This window comes from Parus major, chromosome 3 (assembly GCF_001522545.3).
Source record: "Parus major isolate Abel chromosome 3, Parus_major1.1, whole genome shotgun sequence".
NCBI classification, from domain to species: Eukaryota; Metazoa; Chordata; class Aves; order Passeriformes; family Paridae; genus Parus; species Parus major.
In genome coordinates, this window is record NC_031770.1 from 106,415,384 (window position 1) to 106,428,488 (window position 13,105).

General features: G+C 41.8%; 1 protein-coding gene across 2 annotated transcripts in view; it reads left to right on the plus strand.

Annotated features, from left to right (window-relative positions):
• EVA1A (eva-1 homolog A, regulator of programmed cell death) overlaps nt 1-13,105 on the plus strand; it is a 202,752-nt gene that overhangs the window by 92,226 nt on the left and 97,421 nt on the right. For both annotated transcript variants that reach the window (XM_015620809.3, XM_015620810.3), the window contains exon 5: nt 6,385-6,528. In XM_015620809.3, the coding sequence (XP_015476295.1) occupies nt 6,385-6,528 (144 nt within the window). The remainder of the gene's footprint in view (nt 1-6,384; nt 6,529-13,105) is intronic.

Genomic DNA, 13,105 nt, shown 5'->3' on the forward strand with positions numbered 1-13,105 from the left:
TTTCTCTTTTGGCAGACAAGTGGATAACCACAGCACTGACTCAGACTTCTGTCATCTTTCTTTGCAGGAGCCAAATTTCTCTCCTCTTAGTTAGTTGACTCCTTCCATCTTTCATTCTGTCCACTTGGATTCATAGCTCCCAGCAAGTAACTTTCCCTCTTTTGTTCTTGAGTGGGAAATCAGGCTGCGTGTTTTAGAGAAAAGTCCTGTTCTGTGCTTGGGAGTAGTGTCCTCCTCAAGCTGTCAGTTGTTTGTAAATTACTTCCTTTAAGGGAAAACTTAAATTGATCCTTTCACCTGCTCCTCAAAAGATAGCAAGGAAAGCTAGGATTGTGCTGATGGTTTAATTTTGAGATTTGGGTCTACTCCTGATGCATTTACACTGAGCCAAGGCATCCCACAGAATTTGTCTCCTGATCAGGTACCACCAGTCCTGTTCCAGCTCCTAAATGCTTACTTTGTATGTACTGCTGGAAATAGTATTTTAGGCAGTGATTCCCTTTCTGATGTCTTTAATTGTGGCAAATCACTTGGTCCTTTTGACACCTCAAGGTCTTATATTTTCGTGGTGGAAAAAAGTAGAATGAGTGCCCCATTTTACCTGAAAATTCACAGACTCAGTCTGACTCATCCTCTTTTGAGTGGGTGGAGTTTTTTCCCAGGTTCCAGTTTTCTTTTAAAGTACATGCATGTTGGTATTGGGTTGAGCACCATGTCCTGCTGCCTCTCCAGATCTGTGGAAAACATACACCCTTGTGGAAAACTCCTACCTGGCAGCTTCAGAGAATGCTAATCTACTCAGCTGACCAGCTGTGTGTGGTTCTGCTTGCTCTGGATAGCTGGTCTCATTTGTGCAGGAACCCACCTTTGCAGGTTCAGCATGGCTGTGCCAGGTGAGTATGAACATGAGCAGATAAACAGATGGACAGCTGTTCCTGAACATCTGCAATATGCCCAACTTCACTGTGGGATTAGTCACCCTTCTCAAAACTCGGGGTTTAAATCTGTTTGTGGCTCCATCTGTGATGGCTGCTGCCTTGGAAGAGGCTCCAATCTCCACCAGAGCATCTAAAAGCATCTAAAAGTTACCAGAGCGTCTAAAATGCAAAAATTAAAGAGTTTGGAAGCATTCTTTCAAACCCAGATAGGTTTTGCAATCAAAAGCAGCAATGCATGGCTCAGATTTCAGATTTGGATGTGTCACCCTTACTGGAGAAAAGCAAGTAACACTGAGTAACCAAAATTAAGGATATGATTAATAGGCATTGGCTCCAGTTTCTTTTATTTTTATTTTTTTTTCACCAGGAAGAGGTAATAAAGAAATAGTCATGCTGGGAAGCAGCCTTAGACTGACTAAAATCCATTCATTGTGGTGAGATTGATGATATGGACATTACATCACCGAGACCAATTCCAGTTTTAAAGCCAACGCGGTCTGCAAGCTGCAGCTGGTAAAATCCTCCATCATGGCTTTGTTGCCCTGGTTTGGGTTTTCATCCTGACAGAGGCTGGGCTGATGGAGTAGATCAAGGAGTCATATACTAAATGCAACAGGTTAGGTGAATTACCCACTGAGGACTTAGACTGAGGGTTGTGAATTCCAGCTTGCCAGTGGTCTGCATTTGTGATGTGATCCTGGGAAAGGGAATTCACCTTGCACCAGGAGCAAGGCTGGAGGGACATGCAACTCCTCAAAAGTGGGGCCAGAGGTAAAGAGGATAAAGTGAACTGATCCTACTCCCCCACAGCCCCACTTTAGCTGAAAATACCATATTTGAAAAGCACAGATGATACCTTTAAACACTTTCACATGTGAAAGTTTCACCATAGCCAGGATTTGTATATGCTCTCTGGCAGTGTACTGAAGCAATCCAATACTAATGAAAGCCAAGGGTAACTCTGGCCCAACCTCTCCAAGAGGGCTCTCTATCATCTATGAGGTCTTAAAGCAGTTTTTATTGCTGTATCATGGGATTTGAGCTTTGTGGGCTTTAAGAGGTTCTCGGCAGGGGCCTGGCTCAGCTTAGCAGTACTTACCTCAGACTTAGTGATATGGTGCTGGCATTTGTGAACATCCTTCCCACATCTCTGACACATGAGGTCACTTGTTTGTTACTAGTGCTAGGGTGGTATCTCATAAAACATTTGAAATTTGCATTTAGCAAGCAAACAGGCAGCAGAAGAAAGGAGATAGTAGAATATAAAATCATTAAGGTTGGAAAAGACCTCCAAGATCATCTCCAACTGTAAAGTTGCCTTGAATGAGCATGACATCTGGTACACTTAGTGCAATGTCTAGTCTCCCACTTCTGAAGACCTGGAAAAAATGAATTTGGCCAGCTGAAGGGGACCAAAGCCCAACTCTGCTGCACCATATTGCTGGGCTTGGCTTCACTGCATCTTTTTGGCAGGATAATTGCATATTTTATGGATAAAACCCCTCTGTTTTCTTGCCTTTCTGAGCTTTGAGGATGGGCACCTGGAGATGAAGACTTCTGACCTGGAATCACCTCCTGAAGAGCCACTAATATAATTTGAGCTCTCACTTCAGTGAGCTCCCCAAGAACTTATTTACATTTGGAAGTTAAATTACCTATTTGCACTTCATAACATCCAACTGGAGTGAATTCAGTGTTTTTGTAAGTCTGAGACACAGGGGTAAAAGAAAATACCATATTGTTCCTTCTAGAACTCCAAATGACACACTGGTGACTGTAATTTATGAAGGTGCTGTGGTCTCATCAATCACTCAGCCACCTCTCAGATGTACTATTGACATCTTCAGTGCTCGTTAGTGAGGGCATAAAGATGTTTGAATGTGACATTTTGGCACCCAGCTAAATGAACTCCTTATCAGAAACCCTTTGAAGTGTCTTAGGAAGATGGTCCCATTTGGAGGTTGTGATTGCTCTTACATTTTCCAGTTCAATGTGTTATGTGGAGGATGAACATGTTGACAGACCAAGAAATCCAAGATGGGATACAAAGCTAATTTCAGTGTTGGTGTAGTCCTCCCTCAAAACACTGCAGGCTGCTTGCCCTGACCTTTATGGGAATGTGCAAGGCACTTTTGCTTAGAAATTTTGTGGAGGCAAAATCAAGGAAAATTCCCTGTTGTGAGCAAAACGAAGTCTTTGAAGTGAACACTTGGCCAGAATTTGTGCCTAGACTCCATTTCTTTTTTTTCAGGGCTAGAAAAGTATGACTGTTTCCAAGAGAACGGCTCAGGTCATACCATGGGGAAAATGAGAAGAGTATTTGGATTTACCATGTGGGAGACTGTTGTCAGTAGGATTTAGATGGATCTTGTAACATGGTTACCTCAGATGACTTTCTGCCACTCCTGCATTCACCAGATTCTGGTGTTCATTAGGGTCTAGAGGTCAGGGAACACAGTAAGGCTTGCCTAAATTGTGACTGTTTACAGGAAGAACCAAGAAAATGGGGCACTACAAGAAACCTCCACTGTGTTATATTGAAGTCACTCTAGCAGCCACTTAAAAGCAGCCAGAGGTTGCTTGAAATTTTCAGTAATGATCTGGGACAGAGTTTGTAGGTGGTACCGAATTGGGCAGGACACTTGTTACAGCTTAACTAGAACACTGAAGTGTCTGGTTTGGGGTTCTCCAGGTAAAGAGAGATGTTGGAAAACTGGAGCAATTCCAGTGAAGCTCTACCAAGCTGGTGAGGGGCCTGGAGAATACAGCATATGGGGGAATACTGAGGGACACAGGGCTGTTCAGTTTCCACACAAGAAAGCTCTGGGTGGGATCTTAGTTTATGTTTTTTACTAAGGAATAGGTAGTTCTACAGAAGTCTGTTTTTGGAAACACACAGAAGGAAACAGCAGATGAACACCAAAAGCAATAAACATGAGTTGCAGCAATAGAAACCTGATTACATACAAGGAAAAAATTCTTCACCTGGAGAGAGGCTTAGCCGAGGATCAAGTGTCCGAGGAGTTTGGGAAATATTTCTCTGTGGAGATTTTCAAAACCTGCCTGGGCTAATTCCTGAGTAACCTCATGTAACATCATAGCTGGTTGTTTTTTGGGCAGGAGGTTGGAGTGGATAGACTCCATATATTGTTTTCAGCTAAATTATGGGATGGTTTATATGCTGCAGTCACAGCAGGCAGCATTTCCCCTGGATATATTTTTTCATCCTATAGTTTGCAAAAAGTCCATGTAAAAGAGGCTTTTAAAATCTTGATGCCCTACTTTCTATGTGAGGGCCTTTCATCTTCACCTGTAATTAACTGAAGCTTAGAGAGTTCCTTCTACTCTTCTGCTCACTTTGGCTGATGCAGGGTGAGCTGGAGCAGCCTGGCAGTTGGAGAATTGAGGTGTTTGTGACTGTGGTGGCCTGGTCTGTGCCCAAAGAAGTTTGGTGTCTGGGCTTACATGTATACTGGTAATTGAGTAGTATCAGGGGCACAGGTACTGGAAATAGATCTCTGCGAAACTGTAGCATGGTCCATGGCATGTTGTCTCAGCCCAGATAACTCTCCTAGGCAGTCTGGGAGATCACAGAGTTCTGGAATGGTTTGAGTTGGAAGGGTCCTTAAAGATCATCTTGTTCCAACCCCCCTACCATGGACTGGAACACCTGCCACTAGGCCAGGTTGCTCAAAGTCCCAAAGATACAGTGGGGACCTTCTGCAAATTGACTATTAGGACTAACCCTGTTATATATCAGGCTGTATTTCCTGTTTGGAGTAATGCTAGCTGGCAAAATCATTCTGAGGTACAGGGTATCACTTAAATAAAGTGATATTAAAGATATAGCACCCTTTGGTTTCCTGACACAGATGCTGCTGCAAAAGCAAATTTGTGTGGAGACTGTGGCCTGCTCAGAACTGTGTGGGAGGAAGGAGGCCATCAGTACCAGGCCATGACTAGTGATGGCTAGAGAAGCTGTCAATGTTAGTGTGAGGGTATATGACAAACAGAACCCCAGGAAGCATTTGATAAATCTACAGCTTTGGCATCTGAAGAGTGAATTCAATCTGCTAAGGTGGAGAGCAGAGTCTGTAGTTTGTTAGTGCGTACATATTCCTAAATGAGGAGTGTCCCAAAGGCTGCCCATCTCTGGGGATGAGGATGCAAAAGCCTTGTTGTGCCTCTCACAGGACCAGCAATATGTAATTCCCCACACTCCCATGGACACAGTACAATCCTGTGCCAGAGGGCAAGGCCCCTAAGTGGACAGCTGTGGGATGTTCTCTGTTCTGTGTGAGAACAATAACAAAAAAAATAAAAGAATAGGCACCCTCCATGAAATCCTCTGCAGCATTTAGATTTGCTGAGTTTCTCTAAGTGGACATTTGCAAAAAGACAATGAATCAGGATTGCTGCATGCCAGATGTTTCCACTGAGACCTCTGACACTCATTGGATCAGAAATCCCCTTAGGAAGTTTGGGTCATTCAGTAAGGAAATGTTTGCATGGAGCCTTCTTCTTTTGTCATTTGCAGCATGTGAAATAAAATGCTGCCTTTGATTTCAGAAAAAAGACATGTTACCCTCTAGGCTAGGTTTTCTGTGGCTTTCCCATGTCTCTCATGGGTTTTATTGTTATGCTGGTTCTAGCACTCAGTACCTTTTGAGGCCCATTTTTCCCTTTTCCTTCCTCCTAATTAGTGACCAAAAGGGGTTTGTATTCCATTCTCTGTAGTTGTCCTATTCCTTTTAGGAACAATTTGTTGTTGAAGAAATGTCTCCTTGTGAGTTTTTCCCTGAGCTTAGTCCTGGCTGGACAATGAAAGCAAACTGTCAGTCTTACACTTAAAAGATCAAGACTTTGTCTGTGCAAATTGTTCTCACCTTAGGTAAGAAAATAGGCAAAACCACCTGGTAGAGAAAAATACTTGGGAAAACACTTTTGGAACTTCCCATATTCTAAATTTCTAATATGAAATGTTTCTACTTGCATGGAATGAATGTGATTAATGTGATAATGTGATTAAAACAATATTTCTACTTATATGGTAGATGATGATAATATAATTATTACACCTCATAGTAATTTTCATTAGATTTAGAAATATAACATCTAAGAGCAGACAGAGACACTAATCACCCTTGTCTTTGACAGTGGCCAGAGAGGGGTGTTTGAGACACCTCTTGTGATTGTTGCAAAGATGAAAGATCTTTTATTCCCAGCCTTCTTAGTATGCATGTATGGGGGCTTCTGATTCTTCAGCATTCTTTTAATGTATTGGAGTTGTGCTGGAGTCAGATACACCTTCTCATGTAAACAGAAAGACTTTTAAATATGAGAATCTGGTATGTATTCTCACAGTCTGCAACTGGTAAATTGTTTTTAGGCAGTTTCTTTTGTGAATGGACAAATATTCACAGATGGCATTGTTTTTCCCTTTTAGAATGTCAGTCAGCTACTGCTCTCCAGCTCATGATCAAGCGCTGTCATGGGAAAAGAAGCTGCAGCATATATGCCAGCACCTATGAGTTTGGAGATCCTTGTTACCCAGGCATCCAAAAGCATCTTAATGTCATCTACACCTGTGGTAAGTTGCAAATTTCTCTAACTCTCACTGATATCCATGTTTGTTGAACAGTGGTGTGTGGAGAATAAGATCCAAAAAGTTGTTGAACTTCCAGCTGGCTCATGGTGATTCTTATTTGGTGAACCAGGGAAAGCTTTGGATCATCAGAGTATTGTAATTCTGTCACTTTTTGTACTCATTGTCTCTATAGAAAAAGCCAAAAATGTGGAAATGATATTTATTAACCCACTCGTCTTCTTCAAGGCAGAAAAATCTGACAGTGAAGTCAATCTGCTCAGTGGACATTTACACACTTAATGTTGGCATCCTGAACCAAAGCTGTGGTTGTCAGTAGGATCCTTATTACTTTATTCTGTATTTATTTCATTTTGTACCATAGAATCAGGTGATTTACCAAACCATACTCATCCACCGCATTAGTAGAAAATAGCTCCCAAAATCTTCAGGTAAACATTGCAATAATTTTTTTTCTAACAAAATGCTGTTATTAAAAAAAAAAATAAACAGTTGGTGCTCTCAGTTGGGACCTTAAGTCACAGCATTGAGCAGACACTGTGCTCTTACCTAACTAGTCATCTTATTTTGCAACAGAGAAAAATTGTTCCTGTCTGAGCCCTGAAGTATAAAAACAACATCTGTCTTCTTACTGTGATGACATTTTGGTCATTTGTAGCTGACATATTTGAAAATATTTCCTTCAGGGTTTTGCTTGCATAGTTGTTGCTAGGATCAGCTCAGTCTACCTCTCTGTGTTCCCTTCTGCATCCGTCTGGAAGTGCAAATGTTGGTGCTGTACTGAGTGTGCTGAGCAGACAGTGGGACATGCAGACATGCAGACAATGGGTCTGTGGGTCACTCTGTCTGTAACTGCAGCATGCTGAGTGAGACAGAGAGCATCTGAGATGGAGTCACTATAACATTTTGTGTAGTGGCTACAGCATGGTGGATGTGCAGCACCCTGAGGAGCAGAAGCATTGATGCAGGAGCATCAGGCTCTCAGCCTGTCTGGCTGTTGTTTCATTCGGCAGGAGTGGCAGGAAGGTTGGGTTTTGTTTGAAGTTGATGCGGCAAGAAGTAGCAAGACTACCCATGCAAAGCCCTGTGAATTTTCTAGTCTGGAAGGTGATGTTTTTGTATCACTTTTCTCATAAAAAGACTGGGGAGAAGCTTATCCTCATGGGGATTTGACAGAAATGAAGGCAATGCAGAAGGAAAAACAGGAGCTCCATCCCTCAAAATCCAGGGAAAACAAACAGAGCCCCATGATGTATTTCCAAGGGGATTTCTCCATCAAAGGCCTCCAGGGCCTTATTCTAGAACTGTGGCCCTAGTCTCAAAGTCCACTACAAAAGGCAGTAATGATCTCTTAATCTGGCCTTAACTCTCTAGTCCAAGCCTAACTGCATCAGGAAATGAGTCATGCTTGAGAGCACAAAATGGCATGTTTTGCTTTTCTGTGGGTAAAATCTGCCTCATCCTTTGAAGGTGGCCATGGCTCCTTTTCAAAACCATGATCTCAGACATGTCTCTGAACTGGATTTTGTGATCAACAGACACATATTTCTCTACTCAAATAGAAAAGTCCTTCAACATGTGAAAATGAAATAAACAAGAAATCAAATTCTAGTTCCATGTACTTCTGCCAGACAGAACTAAATCCTGGAATTCTTTTAGAAGAAATTATAAAACCAAACAATTTGGTATTCTTATGACCTAGAGAATGATACCAGTGTAGAAAACCTCCTGCTGGCTGTCTCTTTGTTTCAGGTTTCCATAAAGCTGTACACATTATAGCACTCTCCTCCTTTCACCAAAACTGTGGGAGTGAAAGGGGACAGGCTGGGACAAATGTGCATGACTGCACTTCCCTATTGCCTGTATCTCTGTACATATCCCTGTTTTACAACTCTTGCACTTGGAAACCCTTTTTCTCTTGCTTCTGTATCCTGGAGATCAGTGACAGATGCAGTGACCCTGGCACAGTTTAGGAAATGTGATGGGTTTACAAATGGGTTTCTCTGAGCATCGCTTCAGCCCTTGTTGTTGCTGCTTCAAGTACGTGACCCCATCACTCTCTGTGATCAGTCAGTGCAGTCAGTCTGCTCCTCTCTGTCACCCCCTGCCTGCCAGACTGGCAGAAATGCCCTGCCATGTGTCACTTGTCTTACTTGTGGGAAGACTGCCACGTGTCCTTGGCCAGTGCTGCTGTGCTGCTTCAGAAGAGGTGGCGAGAGCAAGAACAGCGATGGACGTGGCTGTGGGAGGGAGAGTCCTCATGCAGACATTTCCTTAGTGAGGACCTTCAGTGACTGGGGACAGAGGAGCTGAGCTCTACTTCTGGTGCTAAAGCATGGGAAGGACTGGAAAGGCTCCTTCTGTCTTCTTCTGATAGCAACTCATGAAAAAAAGTCTGCTGAGTAAGTAATTTATGAGGTGACAAAAGGTAATATTAACTAAAAGCTCATGAGCTGTTAGGAGAAATCACAGCTGAGATGGACCCTGTGACAGATTGGTAGTGTTTATGTAGACCAAGGCCTATTGAAGAGCTGGTGAGGTGTCCTATCTCCCAGTCCTGGCAGGAGAACATCTTCAAGGTCTCTCACGTCATCATGTCCACACTGTTCTCTAGCCTGAAAGCAGGACCTGGGCCCTATCCCAGATCTCCAAGAGGTGCATGGATGAGGCAACAGCTTTGCTTTCTTTAAGCCATATCCATATTTCTTGAAGGTTAATTCCTCTAGTTTCCATGTTTTATTGGACATAAGAATTCCTGCCAGACACACACAGTTCTGCTGGTGAATCTATTCCTAAACTAAGGTGTCATCTAACTTTTTGCCCTGCTGTATATTTTTAAAATATTGGTTGTAATTACTCCAGCCAGTGGGAATGTCTCAAGTCAGCAGTTCTCCATATCAAATTATACCCCTTTGCACCATGGGTTCAGGGCCTGCTGGCATCATTCAGCTGAGAGGGAAATGCCACCAATTCATGTGTATGTACGAGGTGATTGAAGGGAAAAAGTACCCAGCAGCCTGGTGTGATAGAGATCTCTCATGTGCATTAGCATCCCATTAGCCCAGCAAAGAAACAGATGAAAAATCCTCCAACGTAAAAACATTCCAAACCTGAACCTTGGCAGGAGCTGAAATACAAAAATTTGGCCCAAAGCCAGACTCAGGTAATGGAATGGTATGGAAAGTGGGATTTTCCAGTATGTGGGTCCCATTATTGCACTAATAAATGCATTAATTATTTTTCAAAAGGAAAAGGCAAGTTCATTCTGGGAAGCTCATAAGGCATGGTGAGGTTGAGTTCTGAGTGTGGCAGCTGCAATAGAGTCAGATATAAAAATTTTAGCTCTGCCTTTTCTTTAAAATACCCTGAAAGTCTTAGAGAAGAAAAGAAAATAAAAAAGCATTAATGCAACTGAGAAAAAGAATGCAATAAAGACTTACTAGAAATCTTCCTCTCCTTGTTTTCTCTTCCCCCAAACATCTTCCTTTGTCTCTGTCTTTCTTTGGTATAAAACGTTGTATTTTTTTGTAATATTTGTGAGTCGCTTGATGGTGGTTTTGTATGTACTCATAAAACTTACTGTGCTCACAATCTTTTAATTTTCTTAATTGTCCAGTTATTAACTTCAAAGGTTCCCTTTAATTATCTATATCTCTTTCCTCTCTAGTTTGCTAGATTAGCTTTTTTGGCCTGTGATGAAGTCTTAACTGAGCACTGCATTAAAACCTGTGGAATTTTTTTACACACACAGTGCCACTTGGACTCAAGGAAGCGTTGAAGTGTGTGCTTTATTTTAAGACCTATGGATAATTACCATGAAAGTTAAATATTTTCTCAAAGCCTTCCTTGAGAGAGGATGAGAGGCTTGTCTTTGTGTAAAGTGAAACCTCTTTCTGAGCACCAAAAGTTAAAGGAGACATTCAGAGTGTCCCCACTGCCAGACCTGCCTCCCTGTGCAGTCCATGCAGTCCCTCAGCTAAGGACCTGCTGTTCTTTAAATGCAGGCATCCATCAGAAATGCCTTGATAGGAATAAAAGAAAAATAAAAGGGAGATTGTAATTTTCTTTGTGTCTAGATGTGTTTCAGTGGGCTGGTTATCAGTTCTGATAAGTGGTGACTTTTTAGTGCTGTGGTTGGACGTGTGCTGAACAAAATGGAGGAAATATGGTCTCAGTTGTGTTTTTGATGTGGATATCTGTCATACATTTAGATGTGTGCGTGCCTCCTGCTTGATTTATGCTCGTCAGGAAGGGGCCATTGGGCTGAGAGCTAATGAACTGCCATGGCAACTCATAAATTGCTTGGAAAACCCTGCAGTTCTGCCACATTAATAATCCTGCCATCCTGCTTTATGAGGCAATAAGCTGAGTCCCAGGGGCAAGTGCTTCACGTCCCAACGAGAGAACTGTGCAGGTAAAGAACAAAGCCTGAGCACAGGGACAGCAGCTACTGTTGCTTTGGGGGTCTGGTGCTGCTGGGAGACCAAATGGGTCAAGGAGAGGTGGTCGAGGTGCTCTGGGGTGATGGGGGTGTGCTGACTTCTGCTTTCTCTGAGTGCTTGGGAAAGCAGCCTGGCATTCTCTAAAATGAGTTTAAAGAAATGTTCTTTCAAGCTGGACTAGAGTCTGTGTTGAACAAGGCAGCTCTGAGGTGGTTGCCCTCATGATGATGATGAGGAGGGAGGCAAAAAAGCTGCACAAATTTTCTCCTGTCATCTCAAAGGGACTGTGCTCTGGTCCATTAGCTCCTCTGCAGTAAATCCATCAATGCCTCAGGCTGGATGAATGTAATGGTTCCTTTTGCTCTTAAAATTTATGAATTCATGAATGTAGAAAATATATTTTTATCACTGCAAAAGCGCTTTCTGTTGCTATAAAACTTAATTCCAAGACCTGCATAAAATAGAAAAGGAGAATTTTCAGATTTCCAAGAAAAAACAAAAGCCTTTGGAGCAGGGCAATGCAGGCAGGGTGAGAAAGACAGACACAGAATATTTAATGCAGACTTTCTTTCTTCAAAAGTTGAAATGAAATTTCTGTTTACAAACAAATAAACATGTTAGGCAATCTAGCTCTAGGGATGTTCCACTGAATGTATAATGTCTGATAATGTTTGTTTAACTGGGATTCTTGTATAATGCTGTGAAACAGAACTTACAGACATGTAGATTTGAAATTCATGGCTACATGGGTTTGACCTACCAAATAAATAAAAGAATAATTATATGATATAATTCCATGTAGCTACTTTCATTGTCAAGACACTGAGTTCAGAGATAGTTTAGGATATCTTTTCAAGTAATTTGTCTTATTTTCCTAAGTTAGTAGAAATTTGTCCAGTGATTTTTTGTATCAAGCCTATGCTTCTTTTCAATGTACAGAGTATTTTTTTAAAAAGCAATCCAGTGCTCATGTAATGACTACAAATATTGAAAAATTCATGAAGTGGGATTCATCTGACCAAGTGTAGACATATAAGCCATAGAGATTTATAGTGTAGACATTCCCATTTGAGAAAAATTCCTTTTGCAGGTAATGTGGAGAAGCAGCTGCTTTTGAGGCACAAATCATCTCATCCTAAAGTAAGTGCCTGAAAAAGATGAACTGCATATTTGAAGTGACAGTTCTCCTGTACTGACTGTAAAGGGGCCTTCTGGTGCTTAGCTGACTTATTGTTATCTACATGTAGAGCCTCTACAATGCAGATATTTACATTTACATCCACCCATCCTTGGAAGTGTTCAAGGCCAGGTTGGTGTGGCTTTCAGCATCCTGCTCTAGGTGTCCCTGCCTGTCCCTGTGCCTGCTGAGGGTGGCTTGGGACTGGATGAACTTTAAGGCCCCTTCCTACCCAAACCATTCTGTGATTCCACGGTTCTATGATCTGGTTAGATGCTTTCAATGACCCTGTTCTTGTGAGCGTGTTTATTTTGGTCCAAATTATAATTTCTATGTAATAATACCAGTGTTTTCTTATATTTATTGGTTTCCACTCCCACTGTTTGACAGATCTCCAGCTCTTAAAGATTTATCCAGGAAAGAGAGGAATATAATGTTTATTTAAGTTCTTGAGAATTTACCTCTAGCCATGAGTGTTAACGCTGCAAAATTCTCAAATGGCAGCTTGGTGTCTTGCACCACAGCTCAAGGTTATATCAATCTCTATACTTGGATTTGGAGATCCTATTAATTGATTTTGAATGGGATTGAGGTAAATTTTCTGTATTTCATATTTGTTAATTCCCTAAATGTTTCCAGGACCTAGGATGGGGTCAATATATTTGCTGACTTCTTTGACCAACTGGGTGTTCTTTTAAACTTTTGTTCTTAAGGTTAGATTTGTTCTAAAGGGCTGCATCTGGTGGTATGGGAGAGGGGGCAGAGTAGATTTTCACTGGTGATGTAATGTCTGTTACCAGTTTCTGCAAGCAGGTGGACTTGTTGAACCTCCTTCCAGACTTCTGCATGTTTCCATCCAGGTGAAGGAAAAGCAAAAACTTAGACCTCACATTCGGAATTAGTCATACTTCAACATAACCTGTTAAAAAAAATGTGGCAGTGT